Source organism: Rhinolophus ferrumequinum, chromosome 24, assembly GCF_004115265.2.
Source record: "Rhinolophus ferrumequinum isolate MPI-CBG mRhiFer1 chromosome 24, mRhiFer1_v1.p, whole genome shotgun sequence".
Lineage (NCBI taxonomy): Eukaryota > Metazoa > Chordata > Mammalia > Chiroptera > Rhinolophidae > Rhinolophus > Rhinolophus ferrumequinum.
The window spans coordinates 3443401-3468018 of NC_046307.1; the positions used below are offsets into that span (position 1 = coordinate 3443401).

Consider the following 24618-nt stretch of genomic DNA (forward strand, 5'->3'; position numbering starts at 1 on the left):
TGCCTCTGGATCCCTGCATTCTGCCTTCCAGTAGGACCCCAGGAGCCACACAGATTCAGTGCAGCTGAGCCCTCCTGGCTTCCTGCCCCTTAATCCCGAGAGCAAGGAGGACACGTGGGGATGACAGGAGACTACCCTCCGTCCCAGGCAGGCCTCTGAGGCCCAACGGTCCTGACAGTTAGAAAGTCCTGCCTACCCCAGCGTCCCCATCTGTGTGAGCTCTGGCATAGACCACCCAGACCCCCAAAGCCACAGAGCTCCTGCAGCTAGCCATGTCCCACATCTACGATTTCCAAGTGCTTTTACCTTGGCTAAGCCCTGGCCAGGTGGCAGGCACCCAACATCTTTCAGTCGCCTGGGGTCAGGTCCTGATGTGACTTCAGCTTCCCCACCTGAGTGTGAAGGAGAGAGGTGAGTGCCTGGCAGTGGCCCCCACTCTGTGCCTCTGCCGTCACCTCACTCCAATCATCCCGCTCATGTCCACAGCTGGTTGCCCAGGAGAATGACTCCCCCATGCAGGACTGGGCACAACACCTGCTCGGAGCCACAGCTGGGACCCAGAGGAGCTGAGGCTGGAGGCCTTGGTCTGGCTGGGCCTGCATGGCACTCTCGGGGAGCATTGCCCCACGTCTTGTGCTGTGAAGTCAGCAGGTCCAAACACAGCTGCCTGCCAGAGGGGCAAGTAGCTGGGCCTATGGCCGGCCGGGGAGGGCACGGAGCGAGCTAGGGAGGCTGTTGTGTGAAGGGGTGGCTACCGCCCGGCTCCAGCCACTTGTGTCTTTTTGGAGCTGCAGGTCACATGTGGCCAAAGGGTAGCTGCCTCCCATCTCTAAAGAGAAGCTAGAAATTCAGATTTTAGGCAAACATCTTCTGATGTTAAATGGCTGGCAACCAGTTTGAAATGTTCAGATGCTCTGTGAAGACCAGATAACACAAATGTGTGGGCCGGCATGGCCCCCAGTGGCCATCACACCCTCTGAATCATGAGGCCTTTCACTAAAACGTTGCACCCAATTTACAAAGGAGGCTACTGAAGCCCAGAGACCTGCAGTGACTGCCCACAGGAGCCAAGCCAGGCGGGGGTCGGTGCGTTCTCCACCTTCTGGCCCCACCCCCGGCTGGCTGCCTCCCTGAAGGTTGGATGGTGGCCGTGACCATGATGGTCAACACTGCTGCTGCCCCTCCTTGGTTCATGGTGCAGAGGACCTCACCAGAGACATGTGGGAGGGGCTTCCACAGCCCAAGCCTGGGCCTCAGAACAGTCTACAGGTCTGGGGACTGACTCCTGCACAGAGAACACACTGCCAGGGGCCGGGCCTCCCTGGGTGCAGACACCACACATGTACAGGCTGAGCCCCAGAGACACATCAGAGGCTGGCATGCCACCCACAGGACCCACAGCTGGGAACTGTCTCTAGGAAGCTGCCACAAATGCCTTTCCAGGACCTTCCCATCTGCTGCTCCCAACACCGTGGAGAGGGTCCTAGGGGCTTGAAGGCAAGCGTGGCACAAGCTGAGCGACGGCAGTCCCCTTAGAATGAAGGTACGCCTCTTGTCACTCCCCCCAGAGCGATTTCTGTGCTACTGTTGGACCCAGGCGAGCCGTTCCACCTCCTCCTCATCACATCGTCACCGAAATCCCCAGAGCCCATATTTACGCACCATTCATGGCGCCATGAACCGCGCTAAGCACCGCCGCCGTGCTACTTCACGCATTCTTAGCAACAGTTTTCTGAGAGAGATATTATTTTTATTTTTGTTAACAGATTGGGCTGAAATTGCTTGTGGCGATACTGGCGAAACCAACACTGGGACCCAGATCTGTCGAGCCTCAGAGTCCTTGCTTTCAATTATTATGCGCCTTCCCTCCCCCCAGTCCTGGGTTCAAGTCCCTGCCCCACTGTCACTTTGTATCCCTGAGCCTTGGTTTCCTTTTCTGTCAATATGCTAGCAACCCCATGTGCACACTTTTTATGAGGCTGTGAGGAAAGAATTAACATAGTAGGTCTGGTTACTCAATCTTTGTGTCTCTAGAGGAGCCTGGAACCAAGATTGACCCTTTGCCCATCCCTGCGAACGCGGCCCTCTGAATCTGCTTTTCGCTACTGATGGATGATGTTGTTGTGTTCGTCCGGATCAATGGGACATTGCTGAGAAGTACCACCCAGGACCGTTTTGTGCAGACATCAGGATTGCTGATGTATCTTCTTTCCCCTTTGGGATCCTGAGTTTCGGTTGCCACAATGGGATGTGCCCATGTGACCAGCCCTCTAGGAAAGCCTGGGATCCTGAGACTTGTGTGGGCTCCCCCGGACAGAGACATTTCACACGTGTCCCAGTAGTTCTCTGCTACAGAGAACAGTATGTCTTGTGTGACCTCAATGAGGAAAGGACTTGGAGGCCTGTGCCCAACCTTCCTGGACCTCACCCAATGTATATGTTTTTCTTGTTGCTTTTACTTTGTCTTCTTTTCTTAGCCACAGACATAACCTGGTATTGAGTCTTGTGAGTTCTGGCGAATCATCAAATTCAAGGGTCTCAAGACCCTCAAAACCAAACTTAAAGGGAAGTGGTGTAAAGCATCTGCCTGTGGCTGGCACATGGTGAGGACCTCAGCAGTAATGGCCAGAATGTCCGCCTCTAAGACATCAGCCTGTTCCTGGTTTTCTCCACTGACCTCATCCTCTCCTCTGACCAGTGGTGGGATTTGACATTGACCCTGGGTTCTGCTCTTTGCTTCCCTACCAGGATTTATCACTCATTTCCCCCCTGGCTTCTTCAGAGCTGACGTTCTGCCAGAGCATCCCCAGCTGAGGACACAAACCAAAGAGGCGGTTCCACGACCTGAGGTGAATCCCAGCCCCTCTGAGAGGTGATTAGCTATGTTTCCCAGGCAGGAGAGCAGACCTGCCGGGAAGGGAAGGGATCAGAAGGCTGCCAGGTTTGCGAGGAGCCCCTCCCCTCGGCGGCGCTGAGGCCATGTCGTCACATGGTCTTCTCTGACCAATGCTAAGATGGTGCTTCCCTGTAACTGGTCAGAGTGCTGCAAACGGAGTCAGGCCCTTGGAGGCTGGGGCAGGTCTGAAACCTCGGGGAGAAGAGAAGGAACGTAGGGGCTGACAGTAAATATTGTTGAACGATGAATGAGTGAATAGTGCCAAAGCCCAACAACCAAAGGCCACAAGGAACATACAGTCAAAATAGGTCTGTAGCAAGGGAGGCCGCACATTCCAGGACTGTGGGAGTTGGGTGGGGCTTGTGCTGGGTGGTGCCAACGAGCATTTGGGGGGCACCGTTCAGTCCTGGAATGGGTGCTGTCAGGAAGCAGGAGCAATTTAGCGATCCTTGATAATGTTTACCCAGGAGCTGGGAGGGACGGAGGGGGTCAGAGTTTTCACTGGTGAAGAAGCAGTAGTCACTCGGGACCCCAGCACAGGGGCTGCTTAGTATTTGTGTGCTTGTGTGCTATCTTTGTCTAGTTCCAGCGTGCTCAGGGGTGGCCTTGCCTGGTGATTGTTGTATTTGGCGGAAGTTGTTCACGTTCAGCTAGGCACATTATAGCTGCTGTGGCCATAGGCCATTTTTCATGTTCTTGATGTGTAATCCAAGTGGTTCCATGTTTTCCAGTCTCGGGGGTCACCTTTCCCCACCTCCTTTAATTTCTAAGTGAAATACCCAGGATGGCCCTTGCTGCCATATTTCTGAGAACTCTTGGGTATGGACATGACTTGAAAGGTTGGTGGCCCCCTGTGAATCACACCTCTCCAGCATGCATACCCTGGGCAGTCCCTTCCCTCCGCGTGTGAGCTGAGCCTGTGGCTTATTTTAACCAATAGAATGAGTCAGCAGTGACCCTGGGCCAGTTACAGTCTTGAGCCTAGGAAGGCCTGGCAGTTTCTGAGTTTGTACTCTTGAGAGTTGTCATGGAGAAGTTCGGCTTTCCTGCTGGAGAGACTGTTTGGAGAGACCATATGGAGAGAGAAAGGCCCTGAGATGAGAAGGAGGAAGCAAGGAACTGACCCAACAGTGAGAATGGAGGCTCCAGAAGTCTGACTGCAGCCGATCCAGACCAGTCAGTCCGTGGCAGTCAGAGCTATCCTAACTGAGCACCATCAGATGAAGGAGGAAGCCACCCTGGATATCCAGCCTCAGCAGACATCACGTGGAGCACATATGAGATATGCACTGTGCTCTGTCTCAACTCCTGACCCTCTTGGCCTTTCCTTTCCTTTCATGAAGATGTAGGAACGATATTTTGCTGTATCTTTCCATTCTCTTAAGTTTATCTTATTCTACCACAAGAAATGGTGGAAACACAGCGATAAATTACAGCCAAGAGTTGGCCTCAGAAATGGGGACAGTAAGGAGTATGACATAGAGGATGCAGTCTACGACAAACAGGCGAACACATGGCCCCACTCAGCACAGTGCTGCTTGGCCTCAGCTCCCAGTTGCCAGGTGGGAATGAGCACTCAGGCTGCCCAGCTCCCCATTTTCTCAGAGAGGTCAGTGAGCTCAGTGTGTCTGTGAAATCTCCCAAGTCTTAAATGCTGACTCAAAATGTTTTTTAAACTCTGTGTAGATAGCCCCCTCCAAAGGAAAAATAAAGACAACCCTATCTGCAATCTGATTTTTGGCTTGCGGTTTATCATTTTGTAACCTCTGATCTAGAGCAGTGGTTTGCATCACTTTTACTATGAGAAAGTATTCTCATTAAAAAAAAAAAAAACAGGATGGCCACGGGGTTTGAAAATTAATCTGGGGAACGTAATTTGGTGGTTACCAGAGCGTAAGGGTGTTGGGGGGTGGGGGATGAGGGTGAGGGGGATCAAATGTATGGTGATGGAAGGGGAGCTGACTCTGGGTGGTGAACACACAGTGTGATTTATGGATGATGTGATACAGAATTGCACAACTGAAATCTATGTAATTCTACTAACAATTGTCACCCCAATAAATTAAAAAAAAAAAATCAAGCATTTCATACTCTTCTTAGTTGCTATGTAAAAAGTGAGCTCAAAGCTTAGTGGCTTAAAAATCGCACACACGTCTTATCTCACAGTTACTGTGGGTCAGGAATCAGGTGTGGCTTAGTAGGTGTCTCTGGCTCAGGGTTACCTACAAAAATGCAAGGTATCTGAAAGCCTGACTGGGGAAGGAGGCACTTCCAAGCTCACAAACATGGTTGTGGGCAGAATGTGTGGACTGTTGGGCTGAGGGCCTTGGTTCCTCACTGGCACTTGGCCTGAGACTACCCTCAAGTCCTTACCACATCAGCCTCTGCACAGGGCACCTCACTACATGGCAGCTTTCTTCACCAAAGTGATCAGGCGAGAATGTGCCAGCCGGAGTGTGCGGGCAAGATGGAGTCCTGTCTTTTGCAGCCACCTCAGAAGTGACATCCATCACTTCTGTTTTGATTTGTTCTTTTAGGAGCAAATCACTATGCCCAGCCCTCCCATGGGGTGAGCTGCAGGGCTGTGCTCACACCCCGATTCACCAGGAAGACACAAGAATCAAAGGTGGCAGCAACCAGTAGCCACTACATGTCCAGGGAAGGGAGGCTGGGCTAGAGCTGGTTCCCACAGCAGCATAGCGGGGTAGAGGCTGATGCGGTGCCAAAACACCCTGCCGCCTGGGGGCTGGTCTGCCATCTAGACACAATGTCTACTTGGGATGTCAACGGTATCAAGCCAAAGTCTCTTCTGGCAAGACAGAAGCAAGGGGCAATCACCACACAATGACTCTAGTGGGGTGGGGACACACTCACGCATTGCCAGAGGAGGTCACATTAACATGACATTTTGAGACCACATATCGAGAGGCTTAAACACGATCATACCCATTGTCCTGTTAATTCCCCCTCTATGAGTCTCAAGCATGAGGACACATCAGAAAAATCACACACAAGCGGAAGTCGGGCCTCTTTTTCGTGGCGCCTCGGAGGCCGTCGGCTGCTTCAGGAGGAAGCTGAACATCTCTTTCCCAGCCACTGGCTGCCAGAAACTCATTGAAGTGGACGATGAACGCAAACTTCGTACGTTTTATGAGAAGCGTATGGCCACAGAAGTTGCTGCTGATGCTCTGGGCGAAGAATGGAAGGGTTATGTGGTTCGAATCAGTGGTGGGAACGACAAACAAGGTTTCCCCATGAAGCAGGGTGTCTTGACCCATGGCCGTGTCCGCCTGCTCCTGAGTAAGGGGCATTCCTGTTATAGACCAAGGAGGACTGGAGAAAGAAAGCGCAAATCGGTTCGGGATTGCATTGTGGATGCCAATCTGAGTGTTCTCAACTTGGTCATTGTAAAAGAAGGAGAGAAAGATATTCCTGGTCTCACTGATACTACTGTGCCTCGTCGCCTGGGGCCCAAAAGAGCTAGCAGAATTCGCAAACTTTTCAATCTCTCTAAAGAAGATGATGTCCGCCAGTATGTTGTGAGAAAGCCCCTAAACAAAGAAGGTAAGAAACCTAGAACCAAAGCACCCAAGATTCAGTGTCTTGTTACTCCACGAGTCCTGCAACACAAACGTCGGCGTATTGCTCTGAAGAAACAGCGTACTAAGAAAAATAAGGAAGAGGCTGCAGAATATGCTAAACTTTTGGCCAAGAGAATGAAGGAGGCCAAAGAAAAACGCCAGGAACAGATTGCCAAGAGACGCAGGCTGTCTTCTCTGAGAGCTTCTACCTCTAAGTCTGAGTCCAGTCAAAAATGAGATTTTCTAAGAGTAACAAATAAATAAGATCAGACATCAAAAAAAAAAAAAAGAAAGAAAAATCACACAATATACATTTTTAAATGATCCCACTTTTGTTTATAAGTAAATGTATATATTTAAATATATCCGTACGATTATCTCTAGGAGGTAGAATTACAGGCAAATTTAATTTTTTCCTTATCTGCATATTCCATGATGAAAATGAGTTACTTTTGTATTAAGAATTTATTTTACAAACACATATGTAGATCAGAGCAGTTATTATTTAAAAACCACAAATTAGAAGCATTTAAAATGCTCAAGACTTTGGTTAAGTGAATATAATATAGCCATACAATAAAGCATTATGTGGTCATTGAAATTATGCTTGTAAAGTTTTTAGCAAAACAGAAAAATCCTTATAAAATAAGTTTAAAATAAAAATTGGATATCACTTAGAAAAAACGTACACTTATATATAAAGTCAGATGTTGGACTCAATTTACATAATCAGATCAACACAATTACATCAACAAAACCAATATCTGGCGTATAGTAGGCACTCCACCAGTGTCATGCCAATTACTCTGTTTCACCAGCCAAATCAATTAATGGGTCTGAATAATTGGGATTGGCCGGAGGAGACTGACTGGATCATCTGACTGGGGTTTGACATGTCACTTGGTTTGATTACCTGGATTTGATTGCCTTCGTTTGAGTATTTTGCGTGACTCTTGCCAATTGTGATTAGACAAAAATGTTAGCTTCTACATCCCTGGAAATGCACTGAAAGGGATCCACTGAGAGGGTAACGGTGGTGACCTCAGGATGATGGCTTGGTGATAATTATATTGAATTTGCTATACTTGTCGTAGATGCTATTTTGTTTTGACTTTTTTTGCTTTCCCCTTTCCTGTGAGAGGTCCTCACGCAGTGCTGTGACCCTGCAGTGGCCCCTCTGGGAAGAGCATACTACCCTGTCCCACTGACTTTGGACCTGACCATTGACTTTCTCAGCCAATGGAACGTGAGCAGAGTGACCTGTACGATGTTGGAGCAGAAGCTGTAAAAGCTGTTGTGTGGCTCGGCCGGTTCTGTTTTTCTTGCTATGAGAACAGCCCATCCCGATGGGACTGAACCTTCAGCCTGCGTCCTGGAGTGAGATACATGAAGCAGGGCCTGGCTGACTACTGCCAACATAAAACACGGGTGGGAGATAAGCCTTTGTTGCCGTAAGCCTCAGAGACGGGGGACAGCATTTGTTACTGTAGCATGTCTCAATGCAAGCTAACACTTTCCTGTATTTTCCAAGTTTTCTACAAATAATATAAAAGAGTTTCATAATTAGCATCTAAAGGTTATTAAAATACATAATGCTATATACATATTTAACATGTTACCCCAAATATTTTTATCTGTCCAGGGTCTGTGTTATAAAAACAAGCTTGGAATATTCTCATTGAATTAGATTTTGATGGACCACAGGGGTCTGAAAGTTAGTTGAGCATAATTTAAATACAGTCGAGTTGTTCTGGGCCTTTTGCCAGCATGACCCTGCTGGCCCTGTGTGGGGCTGTGTGGGGCTGAGGAGGGTCCAGAAGCAACACCATGGAGAGGAGGTCGGTGTTCCTTCTGCTGGCCCAATGCCTGCCCCACTTCTGGTCATGGCGTGCTGGTTTCTTGCAGCCCTCCTCCACAGCCAGCCCAGGAGGTTTGATGGGCTGACCCATTCCCCGACTTCACGGGTGAGCGTGGAACCCAGGGCTGGCCAGTCAGAGCAGTGAGACCTCCTAGCCTCCATTATTGGCTCAGGGGGTCAGATGGCTGCAGTAAACTATGATACTACGGGTTTACAAACCATTTCATCCTCCTCCTGCACCAGCTCTGGCCATTGGAATACAGGCAGAGTGATGAATGCCACTTTCAAGCCCACCCCTTAACGCGTCCCCCACGTGAGGCATTCTCTCTTGTGGTCACATCATAATCTTGAAGCTTTGCATTGAAGATGGTAGGGACTTAAACTGGGAGGAGCCTGGACACCTTAGTGACTACTTAGTTCAAAACCCTCGTCCCTCAAACATATTGGACTGTGATGTGAGTAAGTAGTAAGAGATTTTACGATCTACATGTTACCATGGCAAATACATATTACCATGGCAAAGTCTAGTCTACTCTGACAAATATATGACCCAAACCCACGCCAGACTAATTAGAGTCAGCCCTGAGGACTTTGGTTTGGAAAGAGTTACTCTCGTTTTCTTGGAATTGCTAAGTTGATAGGATGTAAACCTGGAGTGCTGAGCCCATCATTCATTCATTCATTCATTCACTCCACAAGCATTTATTTACTTATTTATATTATATTTAAATTTTATTGGAGAATACTGGGGAACAGTGTGTTTCTCCAGGGCCCATCAGCACTGGGTTGTTGTCCTTCAATCTAGTTGTGGAGGGCGCAACTCAGCTCCAAGTCCAGTCACCGTTTTCAATCTTAGTTGCAGAGGGCACAGCCCTCCATCCCATGCCGGAATTGAACTGGCAACCTTGTGTTGAGAGCTTGCACTCTAACCAGCTGAGCCATCTGGCCGCCCTCCACAAGTATTTATTGGACCCCTGATACACTTTTGGCACCGGCCTAAGGTTACAGGCCAGGGCTGCACAGTAGGGAAGAGCCAGTCTGAGAAGGAGGCTAACCAAGAGGAATGTGAAGCTGAGAAGCAGAGCATGGGTTTAGAGCTGGATCCAAACATACCTGAAACATTGCACTCCTTCTTGTAAACCATTCTGACACTTGCACACAAGCCATAACTGATTCAAAGTCAAGACTGAAATGAAAGCAAGTGCACAGGTCTGAGTTGTCATCTAGATGGACTGATTAGAGGCAGGGTGTGGATACCAGCCTAGAGAGAGCTTGCCAGGGTGGAGCAAATGCGCACAAATGATATAGTGTGAAGGACCGGGCATGCCCTGGGTCACTGGAACACAGCCCCAAGGACAGGGGAGGGAAGAGCAGCGCTGGTACTGAACCGAGCCCTGAGGTTTGCTCCGACACCCAGCCTGTGTTTTGACTGCTCAGGCAGGCCTGTCCTGGGCTATGCCTGGCTGTAGGCTTGGATTTGTCAAAAGGCTGTAAGTCAAAAGTAGAAGGGACAAAAATGAAAACCAATTCAACTGCACCCAGCACATGTTTATAGTGCTCTTATCATGGTTCATTTTCAGTGATGGTTTGGAAAAACCAGTCCTGAACACTTTCTACATGCCAGGAACTTTATCCTCCCTCCCTCCCTCGCTCCCTCCCTTCCTTCCTTTAAAGTTTCCCAGGGTTGCTGTAATAAATTGCCACAAACTTGGCGTTTAAAACAGTAGAAATTTATTCTCTCTCAGTTCTGGAGGCCAGAAGTCCAAGATCAAGGAATCAGCAGGGCCACACTCCCCCTTGAGTTCTAGAGGAGAATCCATTCTTTGCCTCTTCTAATTTATGGTGGTTGCTGTTGGAAATGACCAAAAAGTGAATAAGTAACCTCCCCAAGTTCTACCACTCAGAAATAACTGGTAAGATTTTGTTAAATATCCTCTTGGTATTTTCTGCAACCATATATTAATTGCATTTTATTGCAAAAAACACACTGAGGACATAGGTTCTGGTGAAGATGGAATGATCACACTACCATATCTTTCCCACTAAATGCCATCCAAACTCTTGGGCAGAATGTGTGAGGCAGCTATCTGAGGACTCTGAAAAATAAATGAGACATCCAGTTTCCAGTCTGGCAAGTAAGGAGCTTGCAAGTCATGACTCCATCCTAACAACAAGTTAAAAGATGAACAAACTGAAAAATCAACAACTCTTAGCTCTGTCAGGGAAGTGAGGTCATAGGTCATAGGACAAAATACTGTCCTCGAAATTGGACAGAGAAGTGGATACAAACGATCACAACTTCCCCAACTAGAAGCTCTACAGCAGAAACCAGAGCAGGAACATCTGATACAACTGATGAATTGAAAGCTCAGTGTAGACAAGTCTGAGAGTTAAAACTCCAGAGGGACCCAGTCTTAGGGGGGTGCCCACGTTTTTGTAAGTTTTACATGCAGAGCTCTACCAGGTTCTCCCAGTGAATATCAGGAAAATCCCCTTGTGCTTCCTGCAGGGAGAAGAAAAAGTCACCACTCTGAAATATGCCAGAGCACCCAGTACTTCTTTTTTTTAAAAGATTTTATTTTGGAATTAGAGTTCAATTTGTTTGGTTTGGGGTTCAGATATACAATAGGTAGTACCCTTTATTAGTGAATTTCTCTATTTTTTTAAATTTTATTGGGGATTATTGGGGCATAGTGTGTTTCTCCAGAGCCCATCAGCTCCTAGTAGTTGTCCTTCAATCTAGTTGTGGAGGGCACAGCTCACTGGCCCACGTGGGAATCAAACTGACAACCCTGTTGTTCAGAGCTCGCACTCTAACCAACTGAGCCATGCAGCCGCCCCACACCCAGTTCTTCTTAACAAAAGCCTGTCCTCAAGAAGAATTGTTTTACCAGAACTAAACCTTTACCATTTTAGCAGAGTCTGACTGACCTGGGGGAAGGAGAATACCTATTACCAGCTCCCACTAGCCTTCTACGTGGGGGAAAGAAATACCCAAACACAGCCCTTCTATCCATCCTGTCCCACCTAAGGGGATAAAAAATGAGAAGCACTTATGAAATTCACAGTTGAGGGCCACAGGGTTGCTAAAAGACTAGGACCTAATCTTAGGGCTACAGAGTGCTTCTCCTCCCCTCACACCTTACCACAAAATCACCAAAGACCTATTTACTGGAGGTCCTTTTACATAATGCATGTCTGCTTTCAACAAAAAATTACATGGCATACAAAAAGGCAAAAAGAACACAATGTGGAAAGACAGAGCAAGCATCAGACCCAGACTTAGATATGGCAGGGATCCTGGAATTTTCAAATTGGGAATTCAAAACAACCATGATTAGTATGCTAAGGGCTCTAGTGGAAAAAGTACACAACATGCAAGAACAGATGGGCAATGTAAGCAGAGAGAGGGAAATTCTAAGAAAGAATTTAAAAAATTGCTACAGGTGAAAATCACTGTAACATAGATGAAGAACACCTTTGATGGGCTCCTTAGTAGACTGGACTGGACTGAGGAAAGAATCTCTAAGCTCGAGGCTATGTCAATAGAAACTTCCAAAAGAGAAAAGCCATGAGAAAAAAGACTGAAGAAAAGTAACATAAAATCCAAGAACTGTGAGACAACTACAAAAGGTATAACTTATGTGAAATGATAATACCAGAAAAAGAAGAAAGAGTGAAAAAAAAGCAGAAGAAATATTTGAAGCAATACTGACTCATAATATCCCCAAATTAATGTTGGAACCAACCACAGATCCAGGAAGTTCAGAAACACCAAGCAGGATAAATGCCAAACAAAAAAAAAAACTATACCTAGGCATATAATATTCAAAGTGCAGAAAATGAAAAATGGAGAAAAAACCTTGACACAAATTGGAAAATCTGGAAGAAGTGGATGAATTCCTAGAAATATACAATCTTCCAAGACTGAATCAAGAAGAAATAGAAAATCTGAGCAGACTGATTACTACTAACAAAATCAAATCAGTAATAATAATAATAATAATAATAATAATAATAATGAAAACTCCCAACAAACAAAAGTTCTGGACCAGATGGCTTCTTAGGTAAATTTTACCAAACATTTAAAAAAAAAGTTAACACCTATCCTTCTCAACCTATTCCAAAAAATTCAAGAAGATGAAAGGTTCCCAACTTCATTTTACAAGGCCACCATTACCGATTCCAAAGCCAGACAAAGACGTTACAATTAATTAATTAATTAATTAATTAATTAATTAATTAATTATAGGCTGATATCCCTGATGAACATAGATGCAAAAATCTTCAATAAAATATTAGCAAACAAATTCAGCAATACGTTAAAAAGATCATACACCACAATCAAATGGGATTTATTCCTGGGATGCAAGGTTGGTTCAATATCTCAAATCAATTAACATGATACACCACATAAACAAAATGAAGGATAAAAATTATATAATGATATCAATAGATGCAGAAAAAGTATTTGACAAAATCCAGCATCCATTTATAATAAAAACTCTCAACACAGTGAGAATGGGGGAACACACCTTAACATAATAAAAAGGCTATATATGACAAACCCACAGCTAATATCACACTCAACAATGAAAAGCTAAAAGCATATAAGTGGAAGCATATACCACGCTCATGAGTAGGAAATATTAATACTATTAAAATGTCCATACTACCCAAAGTAATGTATAGATTCAATGCAACCCCTATCAAAATACCAACAGCATTTTTCACAGAACCAGAACAAATAATCCTAAAATCTATATGGAACCACAAAAAGCCACAACTAACCATAGCGATCTCAAGAAAGAGGAACTAAGTTGGAGGTACCATGATACCTGATATTGAACTATCTTACAAGGCTATAGTAATCAAAACAGTATGGCATAAAAATGGACATGTAGATTAATGGAATAGAATAGAGAGACTAGAAACAAACCCACGCCTATATGGTCATTTAATCTATGAAAAAGGAGGCAAGAATATATAATACAATGGGGTAAAGACTGTCTATTCAATAAATGGTGTTGGGAAAACTGGACAAATACATTAAAAAAAAACTAGACCACCTTCTTATACCATATATAAGAATAAACTCAAAATGAATTAAAGACTTAAATGTAAGACCCAAAACCATAAAACTTCTAGAAGAAAATATAGGCAGTAAACTCTCTGACATTATTCTTAGTAATATTTTTTTCCGATATATCTCCTCAGGCAAGGGGAACAAAGGAAAAATAAGCAAGTGGGATTACATCAAATTAAAAAGTTTTTGCACAGCAAAGGAAACCATTAAAGAAAATGAAAAGACAACCTACTGAATGGGAGAACATGTTCACTAATAATATATCCAATAAGGGGTTAATATCCAAAATTCATAAAGAACTTATGCAACTCAACAACCAAAAAACTAACGATCCAATTGAAAAATGGGCAGAGGACCTGAACAGACATTTCTCCAAGGAGGACACACAGATGGTCACTAGACATATGAAAAGATGTTCAACATCACTAATCACTAGAGAAATGCAAATTAAAACTGTGATGAGATATCACCTCACACCTGTCAGAATGGCCATCATCAATAAATTAACAAACAAGTGTTGGCAAGAATGGGGAAAAAAGGGAATCCTTATGCACTATTGGTGGGATTGCAAACTGGTGCAGCCACTATAGAAAACAGTATGGAGAGTTCTCAAAAAATGAAAAATAGAACTACATTATGACCCAGCAATTCCACTTCTGGGAAGAAATCCAAAACATTAATCTGAAAAGATTTATGTACCCCTGTCATGCAGGGTGTCATGCGGAGTCTCTAGTCCTGCTCCCTGCATTAGGATGCAGGATATGGCGAGGCCAAAAAGTAGCACCAACGGAACCATAGATAGGGGAGTCATACCACTGTAGTCTCGCTGGCGGCTGGGTTAGAGACACAGGAAGCAGGAGCCACAAGATCTGCAACCCGTCGTCCACTTGTCTCTGCCAACCAACCTCACTTGCTACTGCAATCAGCCTCTCTGCAATCCGCAATCCACACTACGCCATGCCACACCATGCCACGCCATGCCACATCATGTGTCATCAGGGAATTGCAAATTAAAACAATGAGATACCACTACACACCTATTAGAAAGGCTCAAAATCCAGAACACTGACCAGAATGCTGGAGAGCATGTGGAGCAAGAGGAACTCTCACTCAATGCTGGTGGGAACAAAAAATGGTGCAGCCACTTTGGAAGACAGTTTGACAATTTCTTACAAAACTAAATAAAGTCTTACCATATAATCCAGTAATCATGCTCCTTGGTATTTACCCAAAAGAGTTGAAAATGTATGTTCACATGAAAACTTGCACATGGATATTTATATCAGCTTTTTTCATAATTTACAAATTTGGTAGCAACCAAGATGTCCTTTAGTAAGTGAATGGCTAATGAACTGTGGTACTACCAGACAATGGAATATTATTTAGTGCTAAAAAGAAATGGACTGTTAAGTCATGCAAAGACATGGAAAAACCTTAAATTCGTATTACTAAATGAAAAATGCCAACCTGAAAAGACTAAATATTATATGATTCCAACTATGTGACATCCTGGAAAAGGCAAAACTAAGGAGACGATATAAAGATCTGTGGTTGTCAGGAGTTTGGTGGGTGGGGATGAGGAAGGTGGATCACGGCAGATTTTTAGGGCAGTGAGCGATACTGTGATGGTGGATACATGTCATTACACATTTGTCTAAACCCCTAGAATGCACAACACCAAGAGTGAATTCTAATGTAAACTACAGACTCTGGGTGATAATGAAATGTCAGTGTAGTTTCGTTGATTGTAACAAATGTACCACTCTGGTGTGAGCTGTTAAGAATGGGGAGGCTGTGCATTTGGGTGGGGGAGTAAATGGAAACTCTCTGTACTTTCCCCTCAATTTTGCTGTGATCCTAAATCTGCTCTAAAAAGTAAAGTGCAGCTTTTTTTAAAAGACAGCATATGGATTGGGAAGGAAAACAGATCTCTAAATACTACTGAACCACCAATTGTTCTCCATTTTTATTTCCTTTGAAACCTATGTAACTTTACTAATAGTTGTCACCCCAATAAACTTTAATTAAAAAAAAAAAAACAAGACTCAGAGTCCTATAATGTAATATTCAAAATGTCCAGGAGACAAAACAAAATTGCTTGGCATACGAAGTACTAGGAAAATACTGACATCAACTACAAGGGAAAAGACAATTACCAGATGCCAACCCAGAGGTGACACAGATGCTGTTCTAAGAAGACTATAAAGCAACTATTATGTATATTCCACGCTCTAGGAAATAAGGGCAAACAACTTTTGAAATGGATAGAAAGATAGAAAGTCTCAGTGGTTAAATAGTAGATACTGAAAAAATACTGAGTGGAAATTTTAGATATGGAAAATACAATAAGCAAAATAAAGAAATTTTCTGACTAAAAAAGGAGTCTCTGAACCTAATGACAGATTAATAGAATTTATCGAAAATGAACAACAGAGAGAAAGAAATGTAGAATAAAAATGAACAGAGCTTCTGGAACTTGTGGGGCAATACCAAAAGGTCTAATAGTCATGTTATCAGAGTCCTAAAAGGAGAGGAGAAAGAATATAAACAATTTTGAAAAATAATGGCTGAAAAGTCAAGTTTGGCAAAAACAAATAAACAAGCAAACAAACAACCCAAATCTACAACTTCAAGAAGCTAAACGAATTCCAAATACAATAAACTCAAAGATATCTACACCCAGACACATCATAATCACACTGGTGAAAACTAAAGATAAAGAAATATGTCTTAAAGACAGCCAGATAAAAATGACACAGTGTATGTAGGGAAATAGCAATTCAAATGACTGCAGAGATTACATCAGAAACCATGGAACCCAGAAGATCAGGGAAGAATATTTTTGAACTGTTGAAAGAACTGTCAACACAGAATTTCAGATCCAGCAAAAATATTCTTTAGGAATAAGTTGAAATAAAGACATTCTTAGAGAAAGGAAAACTAAGATAATTTGTTGCCAGCACTAAAATAATTGCTAAAAGAATTTCTTCAGACAGAGGGAAACAATATGAAAAGGAAGTTTGGAAAATCAGGAATAAAGGAAGAGCAACAGAAATTGTAAATATCTGGGTAAATATAAAAAGCTATTCTCCTCTTAGTTTCTTTAAAACATGTTTGATATTAAAGTAGAAACTATTGCAGTGTCTGATGGGTTTTCTAACATATGTATATGTAATACATAAGACAACTACAATGTAAAGAGAGAGGGTATGGTAAAGGTTTCTATATTTTACTTGAAGTTAAAATATTGATTCTGAGTAGACTGTGAAAAACTAATTATGCATATTATAATTCCTACAGTGACCACCAAAAATCTATACAAAGACATATAGATAAATTAGATAAATAAATTGAAATGGAATAGTAAAAAAAATTTCACGTAGTCCAAAAATGGCATCTTTGGGCCAACATCACATTATCGTAGCTTTAGAATAAATCCTGAAGTCAGGTAGGGTTAGCCTTTCAACTTTCTTCTTTTCCAAAGTTGTTTTGACTATTGTAGGTGCTTTGCATTCCCTATGAATTTTAGAGTCTGCTTGTCAATTTCCACAAAAAAATCTCCTAGAATTGTGACTGAAATTGCACTGAATCTTCAGACCAACATTAGAACTGACATGTTAACAATATGGAGTTTTCTAACCCATGAACAAAGTATAACTCTCCATTAGCTTTATGTAGTTATTCTTCAATTTCTCAGGAATGTTTTGTAGTGTCAGTATATGGGCTTTTTACATCTTTTTTCAGATGTCATGTTTTAATGCTATTTTAAATGCTATTTGTTCTTAATTTCAATATCTGATTTTTTGATCCTAATACCATGTGTATCAATATAATTGATGTTTGTATGTTGACTTTAAATTCTTCAACCTTGCGAAACTCAAAAGTTCTAGTAGCTGTTTTATAGATTTCATGAAGTTTTCTCCATAGGGCATCATGTCATCTGTGAATAAAATCAGCTTTCTTCTTCTTTCTCAATTTGGATGGCTTTTATTTCATTTCACTAGAACCTCCAGTAGAATCTTGAATGAAAGTGAGAGTGAACATCCTTGTCCTGTTCCTGACTGGGGGGTGGGGGCAGTGTTCAATCTTTCACTGTTAGTATATTAGCTGGGGGTTTTCCATCACACTTTTTGTGGGGTTGAGGAAATTCCCTTCTATTCCTAGATTGCTGAGATAGTTCTTATTGGGAATGAACGTTGGATTTTGTCAAATACTTTTTCTCCATTTATTGAGATGATCATATGGGTTTTGTTTCGTTTTTCAGTTTCTTAATATGGTTCACTTTTTTTCCTAGGGTTTCTGTAACAAATTACCACAAACTTGGTGGCTTAAAAACACAGAAATGTATTCTCTCACAGTTATGGAGTTTAGAAGTCTGAAATCAGGGTATTGGCAGGGCCATGTTCCCTCTGCTCTAGGGAAGAATCCTACCTTGCTCTTCCAGCTTCTGGTGGACCCAGACATTCCCTGAGTAGTTGCTAGATCTCTCCAATCTCTGCCTACTCCACCTTCACATAGCCTCATCTCCACGTGTGTCCCTGTGATCTCTCCTCTCCTCTCCTTATAAGGACACCAGTCATTGGATTTATGGCTTACCCTGAAAGCAGGATGACTTTATCCACCTCTCACCCCCACCCCGCCGCTGCCCAAGCACTCTGGCTGGCTGCCCACACACATCCCTAGAGGCCTCGCTCAGGCCCAGAGCCCTTGCTGCCCTCTGGCCTGCAGTGCTAGACCGGGCCTTCTTGGAGGACTCCCAGGGCCCAGGCTCACCTGGGAAGCAAGGCCAGGTGCCCTCTGTTCTGTGCCCTTTGAGCCCCGCTGGGTTCTGGTTCTGCTTCCTGGGAGGTAGGGGGAGTTGAAAGCAGGGTCCTTTCTAAGAGCCTCATACCAGCTGGTGTCAGCGATACTTGCCTGCAGCCCCACGGAGGCTCTATACCTGCACGGGGGGCCTGGCTCTCTCAGCATCATGCCAAACAAAGGTTCACACTCTCTGCTTTGAAAGGCAACATATTTTGCACCCAAAGGCCTTGCTCTAAGAGCCATGGATAATCCAAGCCATGGATTTTAAGTCCCCTAGTAAACACCTGGCTGAGCCCTGTGCCTCCCTCTAGGGCATTTCCCCAAGAGCTGTGCTCCTCAGAGGGCCCTGAGGGTAGACAGCTGCCAACACTGCCTAAACAAGAAATAGGCTGGGAGCAGGAAATACAGAGAAAATAATCCCCGTTATTCTGCCAAAGTGACTGGAGATAATCAGAGATGGGTTTGCAAAATACCTTACCTACTTCCTGACTGTGAGACCCCAGCAATTTCCTAACCCTAAGCCACAGTTCCCCCAGCCATGGACTGAGAATGTAGGCTGCTGAGAGGAATCAGGGATAATGTGAGTGACAGACTAGCACAGGAGTGACAGAGCAGGGGTGTAGTCACAGTGGCAATCATGGTGGCCCCTCAATGGGGGGCACACAGCAGGGGTCTCAGACAGTCAGCAAACACCAGGGAAGTGGGGCCCATCACCAGTTCCCACCCAAGCAGTGATCCTGAGCCCAGTCCTGAGTGGGCCTGTTTCCTGTTCTAACCCAGGAGCAGACAGCGTGGCCGGAATCCTAGCTGCCACCACCACCACTGGTGGAGAGCATGGCTTTTCCCTCTGAAGCTGGCAGAGGTGGTCAGAGCTGGACACTGCCAGGGCACCTGCACCTGCGTCCTCTTGCCCAAACCCACTTCTCCTGTCTTGTGATCTTAGAAAGCCAGCATATTAACAGCTGGATACCATCCGAGCCAGTCTGCAGTGAAAAGCAATGTCTTGTGATCATGTGGCATCCAGGTCACAGCAGAGAAGGACTGCCCAGGTCTACACACCATGGAGTCAGTCTCTGCCGTAAAGCCACATGACTTTGGAAAAGGCCCCATTCCTCGTGTGAGCCCCGACTTCCTAATCTGTGATTCAGAAAAACACTACACACTACACAGCTCCCAGGGCCACCGGACAGATCGGAACAGATGAGCTGAGCAGAGCACGCCTGGCAGCATCCTCGGCATCCTCCCCCCTGCCCTGGTCATGCGGCGTTGATGGCAATGACGATGACGGCGATGATGACGATGACGACGATGATGTGATGACGGCAATAGCGATGACGACGGTGGCAATGACGACAATGATGATGATGTGATCACAATGGTGAAGGCGACGCAATGATCGTGAAGACGTGAGGATGACAACAGTGACTACGGCGAAGATGATGACAATGATGATGGGACGATGATGATGGTGAAGATGACAATTTTGATGATGATGATGATGCCGCTGACCACGACAACAATGGTGAAGGTGACAGTGATGGTGACGATCACCAAAAGGGTCTGATGGGCCAGGGGAGGGGGCTGCTGAAACCTAAGACGCTGAGCAGTGAGGCCTAGCCTGTCCCGAGTGAGGCCCCGAGCACAGCCTTGGGGGTCTCTGGGGAAAGGAGGTAAATGGTCCCCACTGGTTCTTGGAACTGAGATGTGTGACTGGCTATGGTCCCACGACCAGGGTGCCCTGGGCTCCCCACTTGGGTCTGTCTGGAATGTGATCAGTGCTGCGTCTGCCCAGTGGGCACAGCCTGGCTGAGCCCTGCTGTAGGGAGGAGGACCCAGGCAGGTCTCAGGGGCCAGTGGGAGGACTTCTAACTCTGGACGGAGCAGTCTGGATCAGACCCCCAATGTGCCAGGGAACTACTGCAAGTACTTTTGTATGATGTGTTTTTTATGCATTAGAGAAAAATTCTATACAGTAGTTCTAACTACCCACTTGTAGGTATAAACAGATAGAATGGACACACATGTGTCCTGGATCTGTCTGGATACCTCCTCCCTCACCTGTCCAGCCCAGGAGGGGACCTGAAGCAGCTCCTCACCTTAGCCCACGGGGCCCTTAGCATGTGACAGGACCCCCTGCACAGTTCTGGGGACTTGCTGAGCTATCAGCATCCTGCTAAGGACTTGTTCCGGATGCCCTTTCTTCCCTCTCCTGCCTCCCTCCACCAGCAGTTTCCGTTTCTAACCACATGATGTATATATAATCTTCCATGCCTTTCTCTCCACATTCATATATCAGACACACACCCAGGGGGGTTTGCGGTTTATTTTTGTTTTGTTCACTTTACAAAAATGGGATGTTGCATTTAGTTCTCTGCATCCTGCTTTTCTCACTGAACAGTTGACTGTAGAAATCCCTCCAAGTGAATTGAATTTAATTAATGTTTCTAGGCTGCTTAAACTTCCACGAAATAGTTATGCCACAAATTATCTCTTCCCTATTGACAGGCAGTCTCTTCTTGAGAGCTTCTTTGGAGGTTCCAGCAGAGGAGCGCAGCTACTCGTATACCCTTGACCGAAGAACGGCCTCCTCTCTCAGGGAAGGTCTTCCTCCTCAACCCAGCGGACCCAGCACACAGCTTGGGGAGGGACACACATGGAGCGATGATCGAGAAAGGGGACACCTGCCTCGCCAGCCAGTTCAGCCAAATCAACTCTGGCAATCAATGGGGTGACAGATGTCGCAGCCAGATCATCCTCACATCCAAGACAGTCTCTTCATCCACTGCTTGTGTTGCACTAATTGGCGGATGATGAGAGGGCCCCTCATGATGGTGGAAGATGCTAGAGACAGAAGGTAGAGTCAGTGGAGACGGAGCAGTTGATAGTGACCATGTTTCTGTGTGCCAAGCACTGGTCAGTGGTACATCTGGTGAGTCATCTAGAATGAGCCCAAACTCTGATATGGCTGCCAGCCAAATTGCTGGCCAATGGCTTCGTGTACTTACTTGCATGGGTTGCTGTCTTATTTGCCTTTTTCATACTTGCTAGGATTGCAGAGGCTTGGAGTGGGAGCAGGCAGAGATGAAGGCAGTGGAGGATGCAGGGTGTCCCACTGAGGATTGGTTTCTGCGCCCCTGTGGGGAGAGGCAGAGGCCCAGTCTTCAAGAGGCATTTTGTGAGAACTAAAGTGTATGCTTTTCAGGCTACAGGTGCCCCAGCAGGCAGGACAGGAATTGAAATAGGGGGTCACAAACACCGCAGTGACAGAAGACAGAGTCCCACAGTACCGGTGGGGACTGCTAGCCAGAGCTTGAGAGGGAGTCGCTCAGAAGGCAGAGTCCAGCTCAGGCATGGAAGATGCTCCATCAGACGCCTCAGGGTTGACTCCATACCTGGAGCCTGGCTCGCTTGGAGAGGTGACGGGAAGGCGAAGGGCCAGCCTACAGAGTTGTTGGCGGACCAAACATGTAGTGTTTTGTGTAAGGTGTCTAATGACCAGCAGCCTCTCTATTTGTCTATTGTATAAGAATATTTTCACAAGCAATTTTTATTTCTAAAACTAGAAGAATAAAGCTATATGCAAAATTTCTGAAAAGTCAATGACAAGAATCAAATCCTAGTAGCACTGTAGTGAAATCAGAACATTCATTTATTGATAGTGAGAGTATACACTCACTGGGAACATAATTTGGCGATTAGCAGCAAGAACCACAAAATGTTCTTATTCTCTAGCCCAAGAAACTCACTGCTGGGAATTTACTCTGATGAAATAATCCAAAAGGTGGCGGGGGACCTCCGGCTGCAAGGGCGCGGCTCTTTGACTTATATACTTTGGCGCTGGGAAGCAAAGTGCTGAGAGCTGTGTCGCAACTTGGAGGCCTGAGCAGCACACTGGGAAGTGCAGTGATTACAGCGACGGGAAGGCATGTGTGACTGGGCCTGGGCCAACAGAGGGCCTGGAGAGGTGAGCAGCCACCAAAGCTGGGGGAGGCACAGCTCCAGGAGCAGGAAGGGCATTTCAACCCCAGCATGGTATCCCATTCAAGCTGGTACCATGCTGTCTTGGCTGTAAGTACAACTTCCTTGGAAATGAATTGTGAGCCTGGAGTGGCCTGTGATCATTCACTTGGTGAGAACCCACGACAGTGGCTTCCCACAGGTCAAAGCTGGGCTTTCAGGGGGTCCTGGGAAGGCCCTAACCTCACACTGTTTCTCCCATATGAATGAAAAAGGGGCTGCATAGCAAACCTGACAAGCTCAAGGCGCTACATGGCATGTCTGACAAGATCAGTGACCAAAAGTAACTACACGGAGTTGTCTGATCACAAATTCCTAACTGAGCAGGATGTGGCCAGTGGTCACGCCCCAGGCCTATAGCTTCCTTAGCAAAGGTCTACAGCTCACTCTACCTGGAGTGAGCCTTGTCCGTTGTTCTTGTGCATCTAAGATAACATACCCTTGAAATGTGAGAGTGATTTTCTTTTCTAGAGGCACAACCACTGACACCAGATCAGGAGACTACCAAACTTCTCATTGTTACCTGTTCCCCGAATACCATCTCTATGTACTGTAAATGTCACGTGTTAATGTCGTGCAGGGTGTGATACGGGGTCTCTGGTCCCGCTCCCCACACAAGAACACAGGATATGGTGAGGCCCAAAAGGAACACCCACGGAGCCATAGGTAGGGGAGTCGTACCACTATAGTCTCACTGGAGGCTGCGTTCACACGACGTGTGACCTGCTGTCTGCTTTTCTGCCAACCGACCAACTCCCCATTTGCTAGTTGCAATCCACCTCTCTGCAATCCGCAATCCACACTCTGCCACTTGCTAGCTCCAACACCATCTTCTTGCTAGCCCCCGTTTTCTGCTAGCGTAGTCACAGCAGTTATATTAGTGGCCAATGGCTCACTGGTTACAGCTGACGGCCAACTAGTCACAGCTAATGGCCATTTACTACCTGAGCCAGCACCTTTCCACGTGAGGCCGAGAGCCTGGAGACTGCACTGCTGGCTCTGTCCCCACAGTTAACTATCCTATAACAACGTTGGTGCTGTACCAATGTAAAAAAAAAAAAATATGTACCTCTCCATTTTACTTTTTATCCAATTCTAGAGATTTACCCGCTTTGCTTTCTCTTACCTCCTTAATATACCAGCAATGGATTTTATGTAACCTTCCTTATATTCTCTCCTTTGATTCCAAATGCTTAAAAAGAACTGCAAAACTATGATTCTCTGGAGCATTTTCTCAATTTGTTGAGATCTTGTTTCCAGGCATGTCCTCAGATTTGGCTTAAATAAACTCATATAAAAATTTTCTAAACATCTGGATGTTCCTTTGTCAACACCCAAGAGCCCCTCTCAGCCAGCCTTGAGACTCTGTTCACACACAGACAGGCTTTTGACATACGGGCGGGACTGTCAGACCCTTTCCTAAAACCTTAGGGGGAGAAGGGGTGACATCCTGAAGGCAGAGCGTCCAGGAAGGAGTGTGGCCTGACGAGAGGAGAGGGAACAGAGTGAAGAAGCCTTGCCTGTCCCGGTCCTTCGCGCACATTACCTCGCTGCCTCGAGGCCTTTTCAGAATGAAGCGCAGTGTAAGTATCTCTTCCTGGTTTCTTTACCATAGTCTGTGGAAGATATTTTTATCCCCATTTCACAGGTGAGGAATCTGAGGCCATGGGACTAGTGATTTCAATAAGGTTACTGGCTTCAGGTGTAAAGCGGAGACACTAACCCAGACCTGTGTCTCTGGGGTCCGGCTCTCAGGAGCAGGCACTGAAGATAAACAGGTGTGAAGATCCAGCCCTCGCCCTGTTGTCTCTCTATGTATGTCCCCTGTGACTTCTCTGGCAGGAGATCAAGGAGGCCAAGCATGGTCACAGGATCTGATTTCAAACCCTGTCCCCTGGGGGCTGCACCCTCATGCCTGTCAGCTTGCCATTCCCACCGGACCCCTCTGAGGGCCTCAGAGAGGAGACTCAGAGAAGGGAAGTGGCAGCGTCTCCCACCGGAAAGTGGAGGAACCAGGATTTGAAGCCAGATTGTTGAGTGTGGAATGCCTGCATTTACAATGTTGTTTGCCCATCACCACTATCTAGTTCCAGAACTTTTTCATCATCTTAATGGGAACCCCATACCCATTAGTTGTCCCTCCCCATTTCTCCTTGTCCCCAGCCCCTGGCAACCACTAATCTCTGCCAATTTTTGCCAAATTGTTTTCAGTGTTTCGGAGGAGGGATGGGCCTGAGAGTTCCCTACTCCATTATTTTCAGTGACATCACCCATATTTTACTTTTTAAGGAACCACTATTGTTTTGCAAAATTATTGTGCCATTTTACATTCCTACCAACGTTAGGAGTTCCAGTGTCTACATATCTCCACCAACAC

At 45.5% G+C, this 24618-nt stretch overlaps 1 protein-coding gene across 1 annotated transcript; it reads left to right on the forward strand.

The window, feature by feature from the left end:
- The first annotated feature begins 5880 nt into the window (after nt 1-5880).
- Nucleotides 5881-6753, forward strand: LOC117017028 (40S ribosomal protein S6-like). Its single transcript, XM_033096924.1, has one exon. It carries the CDS (start codon nt 5881-5883, stop codon nt 6712-6714), a length of 834 nt encoding a protein of 277 aa, XP_032952815.1. The 3' UTR covers nt 6715-6753.
- The last annotated feature ends 17865 nt before the right edge of the window (nt 6754-24618 follow it).